This window comes from Conger conger, chromosome 1 (assembly GCF_963514075.1).
Source record: "Conger conger chromosome 1, fConCon1.1, whole genome shotgun sequence".
Taxonomy (NCBI): domain Eukaryota; kingdom Metazoa; phylum Chordata; class Actinopteri; order Anguilliformes; family Congridae; genus Conger; species Conger conger.
In genome coordinates this window covers 53,373,061-53,395,028 of record NC_083760.1, presented here as the reverse complement: position 1 = coordinate 53,395,028, position 21,968 = coordinate 53,373,061, and the positions used below count along the sequence as shown (strand labels likewise).

The 21,968-nt window shown below is 40.1% G+C and overlaps 3 protein-coding genes across 8 annotated transcripts in view; 2 read left to right on the top strand and 1 right to left on the bottom strand.

Moving 5' to 3' along the window:
* The window catches only part of adam22 (ADAM metallopeptidase domain 22), a 90,405-nt gene extending 86,572 nt beyond the window's left edge, over positions 1–3,833 (top strand). For all 3 annotated transcript variants that reach the window (XM_061263618.1, XM_061263626.1, XM_061263608.1), the window contains one exon: positions 155–3,833. In XM_061263618.1, the coding sequence (XP_061119602.1) occupies positions 155–175 (21 nt within the window). In that variant the 3' untranslated portion in view covers positions 176–3,833. The remainder of the gene's footprint in view (positions 1–154) is intronic.
* gtpbp10 (GTP-binding protein 10 (putative)) lies at positions 3,008–14,842 on the bottom strand. Of its 4 annotated transcripts, none has more exons than XM_061263656.1 (10): positions 14,650–14,842; positions 12,235–12,428; positions 9,722–9,813; positions 9,233–9,377; positions 8,433–8,506; positions 8,080–8,132; positions 7,243–7,350; positions 6,882–6,959; positions 6,637–6,760; positions 3,008–4,760 (listed from the first exon to the last, which is right to left on the bottom strand). In XM_061263656.1, exons 2-10 carry the CDS (start codon positions 12,372–12,374, stop codon positions 4,522–4,524), a joined length of 1,053 nt encoding a protein of 350 aa, XP_061119640.1. In that variant the 5' UTR covers positions 12,375–12,428; positions 14,650–14,842; the 3' UTR covers positions 3,008–4,521. The 4 variants fall into 4 exon arrangements, with proteins under 4 accessions (XP_061119640.1, XP_061119648.1, XP_061119631.1 ...); XM_061263664.1 differs by lacking the exon at positions 14,650–14,842 and adding an exon at positions 14,184–14,300; XM_061263647.1 differs by having other exon boundaries at positions 3,181–4,760; positions 14,646–14,842.
* On the top strand, positions 14,321–15,967 carry LOC133142457 (protein FAM237A-like). The gene is made up of 2 exons (XM_061263692.1): positions 14,321–15,017; positions 15,353–15,967. The coding sequence occupies exon 2, from the start codon at positions 15,381–15,383 to the stop codon at positions 15,792–15,794; it is 414 nt and encodes a 137-aa protein (XP_061119676.1). The 5' UTR covers positions 14,321–15,017; positions 15,353–15,380; the 3' UTR covers positions 15,795–15,967.
* Positions 15,968–21,968: the final 6,001 nt, after the last annotated feature.

The following is a 21,968-nucleotide window of genomic DNA, read 5'->3' as shown; positions in this document are numbered from 1 at the left end:
GAATAAGGATATTTATGCTCTGCAAAGATCACTTTCATTATCTGCTTACTGAGAAAAAATTATCTAAAGCTATATACATGTGATATTATTTTTTGCTTAATAGTGATTTTAATAGCTGGCTCCTCACAACAAAACATTTTTTCTTGGTCCACAGCTATGGGAAACATCAATATAAAGCCCTTATTTACTCTGCAAAACTACATAAGAACTACATTTTCGTCTGCTTTTATATGAATGAAAAACACAAGGAAACAAAACAGGAAAACAAAACTAAAAGGAGGGTGTGTATGTGAGGACCTCCCCAATCAAGCCAGTCACCAGGGGGCGCTGCAGTGCTTGCCCGACTCACCCTGGCCATCAAGGAGTACAATTTCACCGCCAGACCATCTGCTGGCTCATCCTGCGCTTAGGGAACATGGCAGTTGTGCAGAAGGGGTTGGGGGGTGCTCTTCTCTCCCAGCTCTGCTATTGCCCTTTGATGCCTGCCCCCCCCTCCCCCCTTCCTCCAGGTCCATCCCTGTCCAGTGTGAACAATCTCTTCGATTGGTGCTCTATCCGATGCAATTCGAACAGGTCACTATAAGCAGGATTTATTTAACATTTTGAAGCACGCGATCACTGTAGAAATAAAACACTGTATGCATGAGAAAAGAAACCCTCTGTTTATTGATTCCTTGTAGTGTTTTAAAGCAAACACAGTTAGGGACAGCATGTGGAAGACGGCGATTATGTAGGCCCTTGACATTTTTTTTCTATTTAGGCTTCTTGAGGATCAGCGATTGTCATTCACATCATAGCTAGCTGTGAATCATATACACATTCCAGTCGTGTTTTCGTCTGGGTTTCTCGGAATGGGTTTGTAAATATGTATAGGTCAAAACCACAGTCAAGATGTAGTGTTTCTTATAAGACCTCTTAGAATGGAGAAAGTTGAAGATGTTTGTCTATACTGCCTCCCCTTTAATGGTATTATAATTATAGCTCACTCAGATGAAACAGTCCAGTAAGGAAAGTCTTGTTCTTGGATAGTATCCCCCACTACTATAAACTGTCTGCATTCTTTACCCGTTACTGAACAACATCAAAGAAGCCTCCACAGGAAATTCTTCCTCTGAATTTCATACCCACTGATGTTTGCCAAAGTTTCAATCAGATTTAGACTGCAGACTGGTAATGCAGGTCAAGGATATTCGTATTCCTAGTAACATTAGCAGAACAGCGAGTTTAATTTGCTTGATTTTACCCTGTGTGGACAAGTAGATATAAACACAGCAAAAGCCACAGGTGGAGTTGGCAACTCAGTGAATAATTTCAGAAGACTTCCTTGTGACAGTTACCTCTGACTGAATTCTGATTGTATAGACCAGGTTCTCAAACTCTGTATGCTGGTTTTTGTGACTTATTTGAGACTCTCTTTCTCAATTAAGGTTGTTGAACACGTGTTTACATTGTCATATTTTCTTCATTAACCTTATTAATACAATGCAGGCTTATAATTTGCTTTGTCTTTCAATTCTTAATTATCTTGCACCAATGAGGAACCTAATGATTCACCTGTCTCCAATGTTGTTTATTTTACCCCTTTTCGTGTAATCATTTGCTTCATAGCATAATGTGAATAAGGGGCTTTTATTCTTCATGGCATGTATAGCTATTTCTGGCAATGTGGCTTAAGAGGGTAAATAATCATCCCTCTAAACATGAAAAGCAACTTACACAGATCCAGCATACACAGAGGCCCAAGACGGAGTCTGAGAAACACTGCATAGTATAGACCTTTTCGGTTTTTTGACGAGAAGTATAGACTTTTTCCCCCAATGTGCTTTTATTCTTTGTTTAACAACCATTTTAAGGGGATAGTTTACCCTCGTGACATTTCTGATGAGAATGATGTAAAGTAGTCCTGTTACCCCCATCATCAGCCAGCGCGCTCCTGGACCAGGAGAGTAGGCTCCAGCTGACACCTTCAATTTGACTTTCATTCTGATGATTGGAACATCTAAAGTCAGGAATCCGCCTGAATGTAAAGGTCACAACGGGGGTGAAATGTGAAAAACCTGTACAGTTCCTCCAAATAACTGACGAGGCAAAGCTTTCACAGAAATATTTTGATAAAAGCAACATTTCATACAAGCATTTTTTGATTTATATATATTTGTCATGTAAAATGTTTTTTAAAAAGATTGCTGTACTTTTTTTAATTGCCGACGAGTACACCGTGAAGTGTCACAATCTGTTTCTTTTTTGTCGTTCTTAAGGTTTGTGTTGTGGACTGTACTTGAGTTGATGTATCCAGCGCAGAAATTCACGATTGCATTGGAAGTTGAATTTCCTAAAAATCCATTTTTGTTCATTGAAATTTATCATATTTTGTGTGCCCTAAGCCATTTAGAAAATTGACCTCTTCTTCCCCAAGGTCCAGCTACACCAGTTCAACATAAGACTTGTCAGTCCTCTACCCAACTTAGAAACTAGATTTTGTGGACAAATAAAAACATAAATGTAAGACAGAATTGCAGTCAGAATTCTGAATAATGTTCACCTGGAGTTTTATTTAAATGTTCCTGAAGACATTATCTTACTGTCATGTGTAGATACTTTCCATCCATGTATTAGGCCTGCTGTCTGTCATTTACTGAATATGCTTTTGTTTTAACGTGGGCACTGATAATGAACTTACTACTGTATGCAATAGTATTGTACTCAATATTAAGATCACTACAATATTGGATTCATATTACTATGAGTATTAGTGTTTTTTTCTTTCACTTACAGTACCAACTACAACTTCCCAGGTTATTTTTCTCTTTAATAGTACTATACAGCCATATCTCCACCAGAGGCACGCACTCATCATTGTATGCAAATTGAGAAGTATACCGAAAGTATGTGTGCTTGAACGGTGAAAGTTTTGTGAGCATGCGTGCATACGGCTTTTCTGGAGAAAAATCACTGTGGTTCTCAGCAATTCCATCTACTGAACTTTCACTTCGCTACTCATTAGCCACGTTTTAATGATTTCAGATGAAGTTGGTGTGTAATCATGCCCGATGTCAGCTTTTGAACAGGCAGGAAAAAGGGAGAAAAAAGCAGCAGTCGTGGCAGATTTGTTTCAAGCAATAGAATATACTGCATGTTTTGCCTTGTTTTCCTACATCCAACGGTTCTTTAATAAACTTCAGATTTACACAAATGCTGAGGTGGTAACAAGAACAGACAGAGCATTTTCTTTGGTGTTGACGTGTAGCTTGTGTTCAGGCCCCCATGCGGTCTTTTATGATTTTGTCCATGGGAGTCATGTGGGCCCCCTGGACCAATAGGAATAGCGTGCATTGTGCGCAAGAGGAATAGTCTTGTCCTTAATGTCTGTTGAGGCTTTCTGAAATCTTCCAACCGTTGTTATTGCCTCATTGCTGGCACTCTGTTCTCTTTGGATGATCCCTGAAGGGATACCGTTAACATGTTACTTTTGCTGTCTGTATCTGCAAACCTGGCCGATTACGTTAAGCGACTGCCCTGAGGAAATGCTTCATCCCAGCAAAGGCAAGAGGACTGGTCCGTTTCTCTTGAATGTATTTTACGCAATTCAGACCAGAATTCTACAACCCTGCTCAACTAGAGGCATCAGGACACTGTGTTTTTAACCTGTTAATGTCTGCTGCCCCGCATTGCCAACTCCTGATATATAAATCTATATACTTCATTCTTTTTTTTTTCCCCTGTATGCTGTACATAGACTGACAATGCAAAAAAATCAATGCCCATATTTTTTTTTCTTACAATATCATTCAGTATTGTAATATATTTAATATAAAATAAAACTTTCATCAAAAGGCCAGTGTACATCCTCTTTATGCAAAAGCAATGGAATCGGAAGAATGGGGGGGGGATCATACTGTCCAATTCACAACTACTCATCCCCATCATTATTTGATATTGGCAAACCGCCGCCCCAAAGATGTTCTCTCAGTATTGGTTTCCTTCATTCAGTGCACATCGTTAAAGCCCTGGCTGTGTCTGCACCACTCCAGCAAAAGTCTGCCGTGTGGTGTGGGCCAGTTTTTCCTGGGTCAGGAGTGTAAAGGCCTAAACATCACAGCCCCAGCTCATCTTCAATTTAACAAACTGCACTGTGTGGTAGCTTAGTTTCTGTAGGCAACAGCTACAACAAACTGCTTTGCTATGACTGATGAAAATAAGGGACTGCATTTACTGAATGCCTTATGTAATGTCCCATCATCTTATAATGTTTCGCAGTTAAGTGAGGAAACTTGCCTCAACCACAGCCAACGAGCGCCATCCATCTGGGGTGACTTACGGCAGCCATGTAGCGCCAAAACAAGTTGGAAATTTTGCTAGGTCACAGAAGAACCGCCCTAATCCTTTCCAACAGTGACACGGGAATCTTGAAATGGTCACAGTAAGGACCTCACGGTAATGGCTCGTCTGAAAGGCCCCCTCAGATAAGGCGGTTTAGCATTCCTCCCACAGCGCTGGAGCCGGTATCGTTCTCCCGCGGGGTCACGCAGACGGCCTCGGGCCGCGGGAGCGGGCGGTCGGGGGAGGGCGTGGCCTGCGCAGCTCCTCGATCCGCCTCGTGGTCTCCTGCTCCGTCTGTGATGCCACCTGCGCGTCCAGCGATTCACGGATGCGCGCCTTCAGCTCTTCGATTCCCAGCCCCGTTGCCGCGGAGACCGGGACCACGTGACTGAAGTGTAGGGTGCTTTTCGGGATTAGGTCCTCGGGCAGACTTTTATAATCTTGAAAAAGAGAGGAGAGTCCATGTAAAGTGGGGTGCAAAAATTTGGGCACTCCTGGTTTAAATGTCTGTTACAATTTATCTCTATGAATGAAAGCAAACGTGAGCTCTAGATGGTACAGAGTTAAACATTATTTCTGAAAATTAGGTCCCGTCCCCCCAATTTCATTTATTTTAATTTCTTACTATTCATGAATTATTAAAAAAGGAAAAGGGCCCTGTGCAAAAGTTTGGGAATCATTTTGATGCCTAGGGTCTGGTGATTTACTCATTAGGGCATCAATGAGTCAGGCGAGTATAATTCCTGGGCTCAACTTTTTATTCTGAAGTACATGCCTTCTAAAGTAGGCAACTGCAGTGGCTATTCTGAACAGCCATGGGTTCATTTCCACCAAGAAGGAAAAGGCTACAAAAACTTTCAGCCTACCCATTTCCACAGTCAGAAACATTATTAGAAAATGGAAGATGAATGGAACAGTTGAAGTCAAGGTCTAGGGAACCAAGAAAGATTTGAGATAGAATGGCCCGAGACCTGGTGAAAAATACTCAGAAGAACCCACACATCACTGCAAAATAGCGGCAAAAGAGTAGCAAACACTAGCTGTTCACAAAGCAATAACATACTTTAAACAACGAAGACCTACATGGCAGAGTTGCCAGAAAGAACGACCTCAACACAAAATTAAGGCTGAAGCCTTTGCAGAGGAAAACACCTTGACAACTGTGAAGCATGGAGGTGGATCCAATATGCTTTGGGGTTGTGTGGCAGCTGGGGGCACAGTTGTGTTGTACATGCAAGGAGGCTAAATAATATTTTTCAGCTGGGGGTGTTCTGCCAGGAAGAATACGGAAAAATTGAATTGAAAGACTTTTTACAGTTTAAGCTGTTATAGTTGCTTGCCTGAGGAGGAGTTACAAAGTACTAACTGACAGGGTTCCCAAACTTTTGTACAGGGCCTTTTCCCATTTTTATCATTTTGAAACTGTAAAGAAATTCAATAAAAAGTAATATTGCTTTAAAATGTTAAGAAAAGCATCATGTTTAACACCCACATTTTTGCACACTACTGCAAATGCAACACTGCCTTACACTTGGGTGTATGTGTTTGGCACTACATAGTGATGTCAGACAATCAAAGTTTTACTAAAAAGAGATTAGACTACCAACAGAAAACTGACTTTGGGTGGTATGCTTGCCTGCTTACATTTAGAGATACATTATCTAATACAAAATAGGTCACCAAGCACATACGCATGTACCCCGATGAGCCAAAACATTATGACCACCTGCCTAATATGCTGTTCGTCCTCCACATGCTGCCAAAGCGGTTCTGAACCACTGAGGCTACAAGATGCCCTGTGGTATCTAGCACAAAGATGTTAGTGGCAGATCCTTTAAGTCCTGTAAGTTGTGAGGTGCAATGATCAACGTTATTAGTTTCATCTGTGAGTGGTCAACATGTTTCAGCTCTTGTATAGAACACCTACACTCAGTGAGCACTTTATTCAGTATTTGTTTCTGCCCACAGAACTGTTGCTCACTGGATGTTTTTCTGCAAACTCTAGAGACAGTTGTGCTTGAAAATCCCAGGAGACCAGTTTCTCAGATACTTAAACCACCCTGCCTGGCACCAACAATCATTCCAAGTCACTTAGATCACATTTTTCCCCATTCTTATGGTTGATGTGAACATTTACTGAAGTTACTGACCCGTATCTGAATGATTTTATGCATTGCATCCACATGATTGGCAGATTAGATAATCTGATAATATGTAGGTGGACAGGTGTTTCCTAAAAGTGCTCAGTGAGTGTATATTAATCACGATAGAAGATCTCTCTGGAAAACACAGATACGGGTATATTCTGTGAATTACCATCTTGGTTTTCAAGTTGATCAAGAAGTTCCTGAAGCAGCATCTCAGTTTCTGGAAGGTCCATTTTGTTCACAACCAGGAGGGCAGGCTTAGAGAGCAGCTCTTCCCTATATAGCTCCAGTTCCTTCCAAGCACAGTACATAAACAATATGTCACATTTCTTTATTTGTAGGATGCACTAATTTCTTTCAGTGACCACTAGCTTTGAAAGTGGCTACATATAGAGCAGATGTAATGAATCTTACCTTGGTTAAAAGCTGTATAGTCTCAAATGCTGATCTAAATGGACTTTTGTTTGATAGCTGAAAACCGCAGATATCGACCTTAGAAAATAAAGAGGAAAATGAGAGATTCATCCTGGGACTTAATCACAGGTACATTTTTAATTTCAAACATTTAATTTATATCTGCTTATATAAGAACACATATCATAATGAAATATTACGTGTTCATAGACAGGGTTTAATGTTGTGGCTGAACTGTCAATTCAGAAGACACTGATAGTAAGTGACCATCACAAGTCAGGTAATAGGTACGAAAACATACCACTTAGCACTGCAAGTAATAATTCTGGAACACACTGTATATACTGTACAGGGAACTCACCACAAACAGCAATTGCTTGGTTCTTTCAACATGTTTGAGGAATTTGTGTCCCATGCCTTTGTTCACATGAGCACCCTCAATTAGGCCAGGTAAGTCAGCCACGGACACCTTAGAAAGGAACATGTACAATGAACCACTTCCCCCCCAAACACTTCCCCAAGACCAGGGGTGTCCAATCTTATCCGAGAAGGGCCAGTGTGAGCACAGCACTTTTGCTATAACCCAGCACTAACACACCTGATTTTTCAGATAGGATTTGATACCCCTGCCCTAGACTTATTAACCAATCTGATAGGCTGGCACAGTAATGGGGGGAGGGGGGGTCTCGTTCCAATCAATTTTTCTAATCCATTTTCTTTTTCTTGCTCTTTGTTGTACTGCTAGCTCCACCCAATGGGAGAGGCTGGAAAAAGTGTCAAGAAAAATAAATGAAACATGAACTAGGCAAATGGAATGTCCTGGAATGCATTTGGCAAACGCTCTTATCCAGAGTGACGTACAGTTGATTAGACTAAGCAGGAGACAATCCTCCCCTGGAGCAATGTAAGGTTAAGGGCCTTGCTCAAGGGCCCAACGGCTGTGTGGATCATATTGTAGCTACACCTACACCGGCATGCAGACATGATCAAGAGGTTCAGCTGTTTTTAAGACCAAATGTCAGAATGGGGAAGAAATATGAGCTAAGTGACTGTGATCGTGGAATGATTGTTGGCACCATATATATATATATAATTAATATATGAAATAAAATAATATCACTAACATACTTAAAAATCTGATTCAAGCAATTGGCAACTTGCTACCAATTTAGAAGAGACCAAAAAATAGCAGTCTTACCTGCCTGAAGTCATCATACATGACTTTGCCAATCTCAGGTCTCAGGGTTGTGACTGTAGAAATGTATGAAAATGCAATGTTTCATTTGATCCCAGATCCATGTTAGCACATGTATGAAAGCAAAAGTCTGTTCAAAACCAATTAATTTCAGTCTTACACCACATATTCAAACGGAAACTGAGGAACTGGAAAAAAAAATTACATTTGTATTTTTTGTAAATGTGTTTGATGGACACAGTCTTATAACAGTGCTTTTGCAAAGAAAATAAAATGTACTGATCAACTGGACACCAAATAGACACCAAATAGTTAATACATTGTAGTAGTGAATCATTAAGTACATTGAAACTTACATGGATAAGATCCGATCTGTGGTTTGGCATGGGAAAGTGTGCTCAGCAGTGAGGATTTACCAGCATTTGGAAACCTTTGAACAAACAGAACCACTGTTATATCATCGAAGGGGTGCAAACTGTCATATAGGGTATAGCCTCAGAGATATGAACCTACAGGCTGACAGGTCAACTGAACGGTCCTGGAAGTAGCATAAGCAATTCTCTTTGTTTTGTATCACTGATGTGAACATTAACAAATTGGTGAAACATTTTAAAAAATAATAATAGACATAATCTACACCATGTCCATGTAGTAATACTTCTTAAATGTATGTTTTAAGCCCTGTTAGTCGTCTGGTGGATTATCCAACTAGATACTAGTGATGGGAATTTTCTGTATTTTCATGGCTCAGTTAACTGGCAACATTTACTCGGTTAACTGCACAAGCATGCTCCAATAGGCCAACACAATAAAAGTCCATACAAGCACATTTATTACATATTTTACTGCACAACAGGGGCATCATTCAGGAAAAAAGACATGTCTATCGCAGTGCATCACCGATAATGTTTCCAAACTATTACGATTCGGTGGTACCGCAATCATGTTAATTTGGCTACTCTGAAATTCTATGTCCCCACTGCTGTTGGCTACCCATAACTCCAATCAAAATATAGATCAAAATAAGACGTTGGCCGTTTCGTTCAAATATCCATTTCAGTTAACCGGTTAATCGATTAACCACACCCATCCGCTTTAGTTACTGAGAATGAGATGGCTCTTCCCAGCCTGGTAGGGGAAAAGAGAGTTTGCTCACCCTACAAGGCCCACGTCTGCAATGAGCTTCAGGTCCAGGCGGATTTGTCGAGCCTTGCCTTTGCTGGGGAGAAAATTACAGTAGTGGGCACCACCTTGGCCACCTTGCGCCACCAGGACCTTCTCCCCCTTTGCATTCAGCTCCCCTGTGAGGCAGATGATACATTTCACATGCAAAATGCAGCTGCAACAAGGGCACCCTTATAAACCTGAACAACATTCAATGATACCTAAAGGGATACATTTTCCAACATTAGACTCAAGGGTACTCAAGTACTTGCAAGGATAAATCTTCAGGTCGTTGCTCCAGGGGAGGATTGTCTCCGCTTAGTCTAATCAACTGTACGTCGCTCTGGATAAGAGCGTCTACCAAATGGCAATAATGTAATGTAATGTAGAGAAAATCATAAAATATCCAAACCCTAGTCCAAACAAGTTTGGTCAGTGAAATGGTAGTAGCTCTGCTGTGGGTAGCAAACCAGAGATTTACCTATGACCACCCCATCATCTGTGGTGACGACAATCCCTGGAGGAGCGAAGACTTCCACATCCGCTCCTTTCCCCCCCTTCAGAGCACGGATACTGAAAAGGAAACCCCACCCAACCAGAAATATATCATCTCAACATGGTAAAGAAATATATCATCTCAATATAGTAAAGAAAAATATAATCGCAATATGGATAGGAAAAATATAATCTCAACATGGTAAAGGGAAATAACAGCTTGGAATACAGAATCTTAAGGCAGGATTTTAGTGATAAGAGCCTTGCCTCTTTCACAGTATTCTGCTCCTGGAACTAACCAAATGAAATAAACACTAGTAACAGCAGTAGTAACAGGAGGGCTCTCCTCAACAAATGCGCCAAAACGTGATGTCCACAGTTTTAGCCAAAGCACCCTGAGAATGAACACTTGACCTTTTTCCATTTTTAATCTTCCCCTCCCCCCATTATCCATTAGTTATTTTCCTTTTGCACAAAATGTGGGTGACCGAAAGCCGTTCTAATTTAAAAGCTGAACAAACTAAAGATTTTTTTGTCTCTGGGGTCTGTCATTTAACTTATCAGCTCTCATGTTCAACGAGTGATGGAAACAGCCTGGGTCTGCTGTAGGCTTCTTCAGGCAAAACCATATCTCTGGGTGCCATAGGCGCCCTCCAGCACCATTAAAGCACTGATTAAATAAAAAAAGCCACCAGTCAAATGGAGAAAGTTCACATCTGACTGGAGAGCAGCCTACAGTCCAGCACTTGAGCGGCACCAAAAAAATGCCGTTTACCTGAACTTTAAAAAAAGACTTGATTGCATGCCGTCATTTTGCAATTAGAAAAAAAAAAAGAAGAACTTTACACAGTTCACACAGCCACTGTCTACGTGCCTGTTTATTCCACACTATGACTACTTTAATCAAACGGTTTAACTTTGAATGTTCAATTACATAAGCCATGTTAACACTTTGTGGAATCCATTTCATTTGCCTTGCCTATGCCCTGTTGGTGAGTTGAAATAATGACTTATCAGTAGGATTAAGTTAAGGTTTTTTTAACTGCATCAAAATGTTCATTTCATTTCTTATAACAGACATAAGGACTATATCCTTGGGCTACAACAGTACAGTTTTAATAGGCAATTTAAGTGTCGCTAGCAGAAGGAAGAGATGTTAAATTCACTGAGCCGTGTTGATTGTTGTCTTTTCATCGAATTTTAACAGCCATTAAAAAAATGTGTTCTGTGCTTCCACACTGTGGTAGATACTTTGGTCTAATGCGTTTTGAATGTGGGTGGATCCCATTCGCGAAGCCTGGAGTCACGAAATGTGTTGCCTCTTGCGTCACATTTGATTAAATGTGACGCAAACATTTCACATTTTGAAACTACAAATTGATGTAGTTTTAAAGGTGAAGGGTGCTCACATAACACATTTAATTTAGTTCACTGGTCTTTATAGTAACATTTTTGAAATATTTAGAAACTATTAATTTAATTACTTTTGAAAGCATCTTCACGAAACCGTGAGACTACATTTTTAACATTAAAGATCATTGATCAAAGGAATTATTTATGCCCTATGACACACACAAAAAAATGTATATCCTTAGCAACGTTCTATGAGATACATTACTCTCATCTAGTAGTCAAGTACTGTCAGCATTAAGACAGCAATTTATAATGGGCTTTTCCATGTCTCCCAAGGAGGAATTCTCAAGCCATTGGACATGAGAAAATAAGAATTAAGCCATTCATTTGGTCCAATTCCTAGAAAATTATCTGGTATAACCCTCCTATCCGGGAGTGATGCTAGAGCTAACTGTCTACTGCCAGGCTGAGCTGATGGCCTGTCAGCACAACACAGTCCAGATTCAAACTGCATTCATAGGCCCATTCAAGCTCTAGAATACTTTTTTCAGGATACGAGTTCTCACTCTACATTTGCCTGACTCATATCACTCAGAAAACTCAAAAACCCTTGAAATGTTCAAGCAAAATCTAATACAATGGGAAACAAGACTGCATGGCATTAAGAGTCAATAGAAATGGTTTACCATAAACAATGCGCCACTAGCTAAATTCAGAACTTACTGAAGAACACCCAGGTGCCAAAGCAGCACAGAGAAGTCAATGACTTTGGGGAAAGTTATTCCAATCATTGACAAAACCAATGACTAGTCAGTGCACATTTATGGGTGACGTTGCCATTTGGAGGTAGGAGGGGGTGAATCAAATTGCCAGAGGAAAGACACAATGACTCAATTTTATGCTGCGCACCCCTTTTCGACAGCATGTCCCTAAGCTTTTACAATCTCACTGGATTAATGATGCACTCCAGCACACATGCCAGTGTGTCACCAGAAGCCCAAAGACAAATGTTAAGGAAGCCTTTTCTGGTATCAACTGCCAATGAATGACAATCAAATTAATCAGGCAAAAACCTTGCAAATCGGGGCTACGTGCCGTCTCAAAACCGGCACACAAACCACACAAAATATATGAATCATGACATACCTGCTATTTGCTCCAGCTCCAGCAACAAAACGTCTGTGAGGGTATTGGTCCTTGATTTTCTTCAAGGTGATACCATCTTGGGCTGTCACCCAGACGTCCCCTCCCTTCCCTCCATGGCCACCTAGGCGAGGCAGTCCCATCCCTCCAGTGCCACCTCTCACATAAAGACGGAGGTTGTCCACAAAATTGCCATACTGTCAAAGCACACACATAACACAACAGCATATCATGAGCATAGCATGAGCATAGCATGAGCATAGCAAGAGCATAGCAAGAGCATTACATGTTATCCATACATGTGTCAGTACTTTCATTACATTACATTACATTACATTACATTATTGGCATTTGGCAGACGCTCTTATCCAGAGCGACGTACAGTTGATTAGACTAAGCAGGAGACAATCCTCCCCTGGAGGGTTAAGGGCCTTGCTCAAGGGCCCAACGGCTGTGCGGATCTTATTGTGGCTACACTGGGATTAGAACCACCGACCTTGTGTGTCCCAGTCATTTAACTTAACCACTAAGCTACAGGCCGCCCAGTTGATGAAAAAATAAACACTGATGGCAAAAGATATTCAACATATCAGGTGCATACATCCGCCTCCCACCTCAAACATGACATGAGTAATTCCTTTCTATTGAATACGGAGACAATTATTTTACAGCATTACAAGAGTCTACTAATTTACAGCATAGGGTATAAATGTGAATTGAAAGTAAATGGGAAGAAGCCAGGGACTGTTATATCCCTGCAGTGTGGCCTAATAATAATGACCATCACGATACATGGAGGATGGGTAGTTAAAAATAATAATAATTTTAATTTATAAATTTAAAAAAACATTGGTTCAACTTTGCAGCACTCACAAAGGCAAAATAACTGGTTTAAATGGAGCTCAAACATATGGAAAGAATGTACTAGTAACACACCACAACAAATGTAGCCACATTCAAGTTTTATGAGGTCATGTTACTTGACTTTGCTACAAATTATAAATAATCTAATGGCTCAACTTTACAATTTGCTCATTGAAATTCCATATCAATTGGCAAGAGGTTTTATTATTATTAGCTACCTGTCAACAACATGATGGTGATCAACATACTAGCTGGCCAGAGAAATGTTGAACAGGTATCAAACCTGTTTCTTTAATACTTTTACATAGTTTAAGCCTTTAGACAGAATCACATTCCTGCAAATCAGACATCTTTTAAAGAAAAATGTATTTTCTCCAATATTGTGAAGACCCGTTTCAAATGTTTGTATGTTTTCTTCAGTAATGATTGGAAATTGGACATTTTCAGGGATCAGCAGTTCCCATTGGGTACAATTTTCAAACACATAACCCATGCCTTTATGGAAGTAAGTTAAAATTAAAATGCTGCCAATAACCTGATAGAATAAGCTATATATGCATTATTGCGAATAAACAATGCATACAGTATAGATTAATCCGTTTTTGCAGATATATATTATACTAATAGATGATTAGCAAATAATTCTCAACATGTTTTTCGGCCTCATAAGTACGCACATTCTACTCAACATGCTGGTATTAGTAGTTCATCATCTGCTAGCATTACGCATCAGTCCTTTGCAAATTCATAGCTAAGGTTAGCTGCTAGTTAGTGAAGCTGAGAAAAATGACTACGTTACGATATAACTCAAGGTCAGTTTCGTTACTTGCGTTCAAGAAATTGACCCAAGGTTTCACAGTTACATTACAATCAGTTCATAACACGTGAAGTGCAGCTGGCAACTAGGCTATGCATAGTTTAGCTACCAAACAAAATACGACTTTACAAACCTTCCTGTAACAGATTCTGCTGATCCAAACCATGTTGTGCCTGCTGCACAAAGAACGGCTATAAAATAATACACTAACTTGAATCTAATATTGCCTTGATTCTAACAATACATTGTTTTATTTCAGTGCTGTGATTACCCTGATAGCTGTCGCACAAAAGCGTGGCTTTCTTATTGTATTCCGTATATCGTATTCCGGATTCAGGTGAGTGAAACAGGAAATGTGCGAAGGGCACTTCAATTCGAGCACTCATTGGACATTACATATGGCAATCATGTGATGGCCAATTATAGCAATGCTACATGGAATCGTTTCTGGACTCCGTCGCGATTCGCGAATGTTAACTACGGAATGTCAATTTCATGTGGCCGTGTGGGCTTGGGCGAGATTGTAACTTCACATGAAAGCTGCGGTGGTTGTGTTGTTACTGTAACGAAATGTAACTCAAAAATACGCTCCTATTCCATCACTAATAATTCATGAATGCAGCTACGTATTCCTGCGATGAAATCCAGTAAAATGAAAGTTGCTTTAGAGGAGTCTACAATTGTCTTTACGTCTAAGCTACATGTGCCATAACCACGTGGAACCATTTCTAACCTACAGCTGTGATATCTTTCAGGATAGCTCTTTACGTGTTGCCGGTTTTCACAGCTTCGTATTTGTCTTATGCTACTCAGTTTTGCTTTCCTTCTGTTTAAACCAGACACTGTCGATCTGAGGACGGTGACACAATCCTTGCCCGAGGTAACGTGCTTGTTGCTCATATAGTAGCCTACTAATTCAATGACGCTAGACTTGTGGGCGGTCACCTCTATAAAATAACACAGGCACGAAATAGCAACTCATACTTTCCCTAACTGTGTTTCGTCCAACTGTGAACGGTAGCTGAATTTGCAAACTCTATATTGCGCTCCCATTCTTTCTGGATCATTTTTATGTGACAACAAAATTTGGACAAGACAGTATATTGTAAGTGCAAGTATATTTTTCACAAATCTATTTAAATATGCGACTGCTTTTTATTAACATTATAGCATCAGTGCAACGCTAAAATACTGTATTGCATACAATTAGCCGAGTGTATGTGCGTGTGTGTGCAATTAGTTGTGTGAATGGATTAGGTTGGATTAGGTTGCAGTTAAAATAACTATAATACACATGTGAAAATATAGATTGATTTATAAGTGAATGTGTTTTTTAATAAAACTTTTAGACTATAATGGGCACAATTCAAATGAAGCTCCTTGGCCGTTTATGAATACTTTTCAAATGTATATCGTCTATCCCCCCTTATGACCCCATAGGCTACAGGCCTCCCATTCCGCCGTCATTATGAAAACCCTCAGTGGCGGGTGGTTTTTCCAGCTGCTGTGCTTGTTGGCGCTCTCAGCCGCCACAGCTTTGCCGAGCGTTTTAAGGAACTCTGGTGCAATGAGCAAAGTACCAGTGGGGCTGGGAGAGATCGACCCTCAGTGCTGGGACTCTTCCTCGCTTGCTCTGATCGAGATGAAGAAGCTGCGCGTGGCCGGCACGGTGAGCGCCCTTTGGGACTTCATGATGTACCTGAAGCTCTCGCAGCACCAAAAGCACAACGACCTCTTTCTCGACCTGGCTCAACTGTTCTGGGAAATGTACGTGGACTGCGCCCTGTCAAGGTCCCACGGACTCGGCAGGAGACACGTTGTGTCAAAGCGGTACATTATGAAGTATTCACAGAACTATACAGAGAACAGGTATTTCGTTTAGCTGCAGACAGATGGAACCTGTCAGTGTATACCTTTTTAAAGCGTCTGTCGGACATTTAGGTTATTTGCTGTAGCCTGCTGTTTCTTTGAGTAGAAAGGTTGAAATATAATATTTAGGTTCATATGTCATGTTTACAATTTCATATTCTAGTATTAAATCTGATCTGCATTCTTGCCTACAATGTCTTTTTTGTATCACTGGTTGCAAAGATTGATTTCATTATCTCTGTAGTTTTTATAAATTTATTTATTTATTTATTTATTTACTACAGCCATGGCATTTTGAATGCAACCAAGGCTTCTCAGGAAATGTGGCAATTTTAAGCAGGCTTGATATGACTGAACATCAGTCTATGTATTTTGTTGCACATTTGTCTGCAATTAATAAGTATGCTATATGTGACCTGTTTTAATGTCCAAGCCATTACAATGTACAGGACAATGTATATTTTGTTTCTGTGACCTTTGTTTTTGAAGGACATTTTACTATGTTGTTTACAAGATAATGAGGTTTAAAACATTTTCTATGCAAGACAATGCTATTTCTGTTTAATGGTAGAAGGTGACATTTATGGCTTTTGTGGTATTGTTTACAGTACCTTAGGTGAACCTGTTAATTTCTGTACTAAACCTGACAGTTATAAATTCTCTTGTAATCATTTTTGAATGCATATACTGAATGAATACAGATAACAACTATTCAGTATATCGTTCAGTATTGTATGGGAGCCCCTAAATAGATTAATGGAACGAAGACCATCATCCTCAACCTCAAGGGATAGCCACGATGATTAGCATGTTACCTTCAATTTCAGTCAGTATGTAAATTATCTACATTGACAAGAAATTTGTTTGCAGAGAAGTGATGGCATATATACTGAGTGCATATGAAATGTAAAGGATTGTACAATTATATTTATTTGATAAGAATTTAAATTGTTGGCAGGTAATATAGAAAAGAACACCACAGACAGTTGCAGGACCAAACCAAACCACTCATTGTCTACACTGTCCACATATGTATCTTTAAATGTATTAATCCTTATCCAAGTTATAATAGCACTGCCCTTCATGGAAATTGGATGTGGAGCTATCTGTTGACTAATCCCACCCCATACAAAAGTTGTTTTAGCAATATATGTCTTTAGATGCATAGAATAATTCTGGTATAGCGGTAGCACTCAATGTGTTTGCATTGGTTAGCACTTCCAAAATAGCAACATTTTGAACCTCAATATCTCACTCGTTTCAAAACCAATCTCAATGCCATTTCACATGTCTACTACAATGACACCGTCTCACCAACTATTGATTTTGGTATAGATACAGTGAGGTGCAAAAATTTGGGCACCCCTGGTTTAAATGTCTGTTACAATGAATCTGTATGTGATTGAAAGCAAACCTGAACTCTAAATTGTACAGAGTTAAACAGATTCTGCAGAGTCTGCAAATTTTAAAGCAAGATTGAGATAAGATCGTTTACTGTATTTTTTTTATATTCAGTTTAGATTGTGTAAAAGTGTGTAAAAGTGTACCTATTTCCACTGTCAGAAACATTAGAAAATGGAAGATAAATGGTACAGTTGAAGTCAAGGAAGATTTCAGATAAAATGACCTGAGACCGGCGGCACGGATGGTGCAGTGGGTAGCACTGCCGCCTCACAGCAAGGAGGTCCTGGGTTCGAATCCTGGTCGGCTGGGGCCTCTCTGTGTGGAGTGTGCATGTTCTCCCTGTGTTTGCGTGAGTTTCTTCTGGGTACTCTGGTTTCCTCCCACAGTCCAAAGACATGCAGGTTAGGCGGATTGGAGAGTCTAAATTGCCCATGGGTATGAGTGTGTGAGTGTATGGTGTGTGTGCCTTGCAATGGACTGGCGACCTGTCTAGGGTGTATTCCTGCCTTTCGCCCAATGTATGCTGGGATAGGCTCCAGCCCCCCTGCGACCCTGTTTGGGATAAGCGGGTTAAGATAATGGATGGATGGATGACCCGAGACCTGGTGAGAAATGCTCAGGATGAGTTCCCTATCTTACAATAAACTTTTGTTAATTATAATATAGCACCACCTTCTGTTTAAGATAAATTTTGGCACATAGGGTTATATTTGCACTGCTATTTGGGTGACAAAAACATATGACAAAATAATAAATAACAGTGTGTATAACAGTGTGTATAGCCTATAAAAATATATTTTGATCAATATTTGGTGTAATTAATTCCAGGTTAGCTCTCAGAAATAAGACAATGGAGGTACATTTTTGTTCTTCAAGGATCACATTTCCCAAATGTACCCTGAAAGTACAGTATTATTCTCTTTGGGTACAAATAGGTAATGTTTCCAAGCAAAAAGTGTACAAATGAATTGCTAGCTAGGGGTACAATTTTATGTACCTATAGGGTACCGCCCCAGCGACAAGCATTGATACATAGGCACTTTTCGTACCTTTATTTCTGAGCATGTAGAAGTAGATCTTGACTGCCTTTGACAAATTACTTCAGTATTTATCTAGCTGCATACATGTTGTGTAAGTGTAAACAATCCATCCATCCATTATCTTAACCTGCTTATCCTGAACAGGGTCGCAGTGGGGCTGGAGCCTATACCAGCATACTTTGGGCGAAAGGCAGGAATACACCCTGGACAGGTCACCAGTCCATCGCAAAGCACACACACCATTCACTCACACCCACAGGCAATTTAGACTCTCCAATCAGCCTAACCTGCATGTCTTTGGACTGTGGGAGGAAACCGGAGTACCCGGAGGAAACCCACGTGAACATTCGAACCCAGGACCTCCTTGCTGTGAGGCGGCGGTGCTACCCACTGCACCATCCGTGGCACCCAAGTGTTAATAATGTATAATGTAATATACAGTAATAAACGTCTATTTCAGTAGGACAATGTGTAGATCATGTAGCTATGATGCTTTTTATTAACCAGATTGGTCCCATTGAGATTAAAATATATAGAGACCTGGCCAAGAATGGCATACATATAGTTTCAGACTAAGATGAAATGTGTTTTAGTTTTATGCAGCATCACCACTAGGTGGCACTATTTTTATATTTATGTCATCTGACAACAGATCGTAATATAGGCCGGTGCATCTCCGCGTCCAGCGGGCCGCAGTGTCTGCAGGCATTTGCTTCAACCGTGTGCTACACCACTTGATTTAATAATTAGCTTATTATCTGAACTAAGCAGGTAAAATAATTAGTGAAATCAGGTGGTGTAGCACACTGTAGGAGCAAATGCCCGTAGACACTGAGGCCCACAGGATATGGAGTTGAGTAGCGCTGCTGTAGGCTACCTAAAACAGCAAGTCCCATCATAGATCATAGGCTGCGTCCGAAATCACATACTGTCTTTTACTATTGGTAGATGGTATTAGTATGTCCGAAAGCTGAAGCTACCCGAATGACATTCTAAATTTGGTGAAATATCAAAGTGTCCAAACACTGGACACCATTCTGGCTCGAGTATCCCACAATGCTTTGAGCTAGGTCACGACCCAAGCATACGAAAGGGCAGCGTTCAAACCATACATATGCTCACCAAGCACTTTATTAGGAACATTTTTACTTTATTACATCTACTTATTCATGCAATTATCTAATCAGCCAATTGTGTGGCAGCAGTGCAATGCATAGATACGGGTCAGGAGCTTCAGTTAATGTCTACATGAACCATCAGAATGGGGAAAAAATGTGATCTAAATGTGATCTTTGACCATGGAATGATTATTGGTACCAGACAGGGTGGTTTGAGTATCTCAGAAATGGCTGATCTCCTGGGATTTTCACACACACTAGTCTCTAGAATCCAGTGAGTAGCAGTTCTGCAGACAGAAATGCCTTGTTAATGTGAGAGGTCAGAGGAGAATGGCCAGACTGGTCAAAGTTGACAGGAAGGTGACAGTAATGCAAATAACCACACATTAGAACAGTGGCAGAAGAGCATCTCTGAACACACAACGCACCATAACTCTAATTGGATAGGCTACAGCAGTAGAAGTAAAAAAGTCTAATAAATACCTAATAAAGTGCTCACTGAGTGTATATATCTTGATGAAGCTGCCTCATGTAAATGATAGTATACATCTATAGTGTGTAGTGTGTAGGTCTAGTATTTGATTTTGGATGCAGCCATAGTCTCCTATCCCTGGTCATGGGGTCTGCTGTCCTTTAATGTCACTGATCACATATTGGTATTTTGAAGAAGGTATCTCACCACATATTCAACATACTTCAGACCATCAGTACTTTATAATATACTGTAGGCACACAAGCCTTGTCTTGAACAGCACAATGTCTTTAACATCTTGAACGATGAGTGATCTTAAAAGCTTGTGAAATATAGCCTAGCAATATTTAATATGTATAAAGTCAATAGCTTCTTGAATGGAAACTGGATAGAAATGGACTTCAATTATATTTTTACAAAAACAAAAACGTCATTGGCTTCTCTCCCATGAGTAAATGTTTGGTAGTGGTATTTCACATGGATCACAGAAGGCTGAACAGAGTTTTCCACATCACCTCCTAACATCATTGGTGTTCATATCATCTCTGACTTAATCAAGTTCAGTGAACAACACAGGGGACACTGTAAAATTGCCTTTATCTAAAGGGAACTATGTAAAAATGTATCCAATTTATCATGAGGCCCGTGTCCATAAAGGCTTACTCATTACTGAGGAACTTTTGGACATCTTCTACAACTGACATGAATTCAGAATAGTTTATAAACAAAATACATAGTCTCTGCACGAAATGCACACTATGATTATACTGAGCCACTACTGAGTTACTATTTCCTTGCACTACCACCCCCATTGCTACAATAAACGTAGGCAAATAGTCTACATTCCGTTGCTTTCAAGTACTTCAGCGCAGATTTTGTAATTGATGGTCTGGTATAATTCGGTAACGGGCAAGATAGGCTACATTGTAGATTAAGCGCACTGTCTTTATAATAGACATTGGAATAGGCAATTATTTTAACAAATCTGGGGAAGGTCCGGCGAAGACCCTAAATATGACCCACTCTGTCATACTCAGTCGTACGTCGTGACGGTCAATTTCACATAAATAAATGCTCGTGTAAAAAGTTACATTTTTGGCTGTTTTAGGCATTCATCTTCACCAGTCACAAACAACCACATCAGCTGCGTTCGTGGCTACTAGCCTACAATATAGTTTTAAAGGGTTCATAGCTACATAAGATGACAAGACAGCGACAGTTTCATTCTCCCAGACTCACATAATTCTCGCGACAAAACTTGGCATGCTTGACAAAGCATGGTTGGTGGCACAGATGAAGCGGTACACAACTCCCTTGATATCTGGAGTAGAAAAAAACTTTGGTATCGTTAGAAAGCTTAAATTATCAAAAAATTATGGATATGGGGTCAATACGACTGATTTAGATAGAGCAGGTCACAAATAACGTTGGCGAATACCATAACTAACGTTGTATAAGTAGCTACTCATTTTTGCACAATGAATACGTATTCAAACGCTCTTTCAGTGCAATTCATTGAAGCGTTGAAGCGTGCTGGGTAATAGAAGGTTGCAACAGTAGGGTATTACATGCCTGTGAACAGAGCACAGTGGTCTACTTGTAAAGGGGCCACAAATCAATTTTACGTACTGCTGATGTGAAGTTCAGTGTGTGGTCCTGCTGATCTCGCTGCTATGGTAACACATGCACTTGATGGATACAGCGCCTCGGATAGAACACACACTTGAATGCCGAAATGTCCTTGGAAAATCATGCACTGTGATAATGTCTCACGTAGCAATCTGTAGCCTGTAGTTATGTCTAGCATACAGAAAGAAGGACAGATAGCCTATCATGTTTAATTTACTCGTCTCGTAGCTACATCTTTGATTGGTAGCTTAGACTACTTTATACGTGAGAAACGTGACTCCTGGCCTAAATAATTGGGAAGTCTCACAACAAGACTGTAATACGTGTGTGTGAATGAGAGAGAGAGAGAGAGAGAGAGAGAGAGAGAGAGAGAGAGAGAGAGAGAGAGAGAGAGAGAGCACAAAAAATATTTATTGGATACTATTGCGTAAAATCAGATAAGATTATAAACAAATAGAATAACAGTAACATATGAACCTGCTTGAAAAAATCAGCTGGGATTTAAACAGATCGATTAAGAATCC

Excerpts from the sequence above, each read along its gene's own strand:
- gtpbp10 (XM_061263639.1), bottom strand. The coding sequence starts at position 14,078 with ATGGTTTGGATCAGCAGAATCTGTTACAGGAAG. Across the intron at positions 9,378-9,721 it reads AGATGATGGGGTGGTCATAG|GGGAGCTGAATGCAAAGGGG; the intron begins GTAAATCTCTGG and ends TCTGCCTCACAG. Across the intron at positions 7,351-8,079 it reads TGTATGATGACTTCAGGCAG|GTGTCCGTGGCTGACTTACC; the intron begins GTAAGACTGCTA and ends TTCCTTTCTAAG.
- LOC133142457 (XM_061263692.1), top strand. The coding sequence starts at position 15,381 with ATGAAAACCCTCAGTGGCGGGTGGTTTTTCCAGCTGCTGTGCTTGTTG.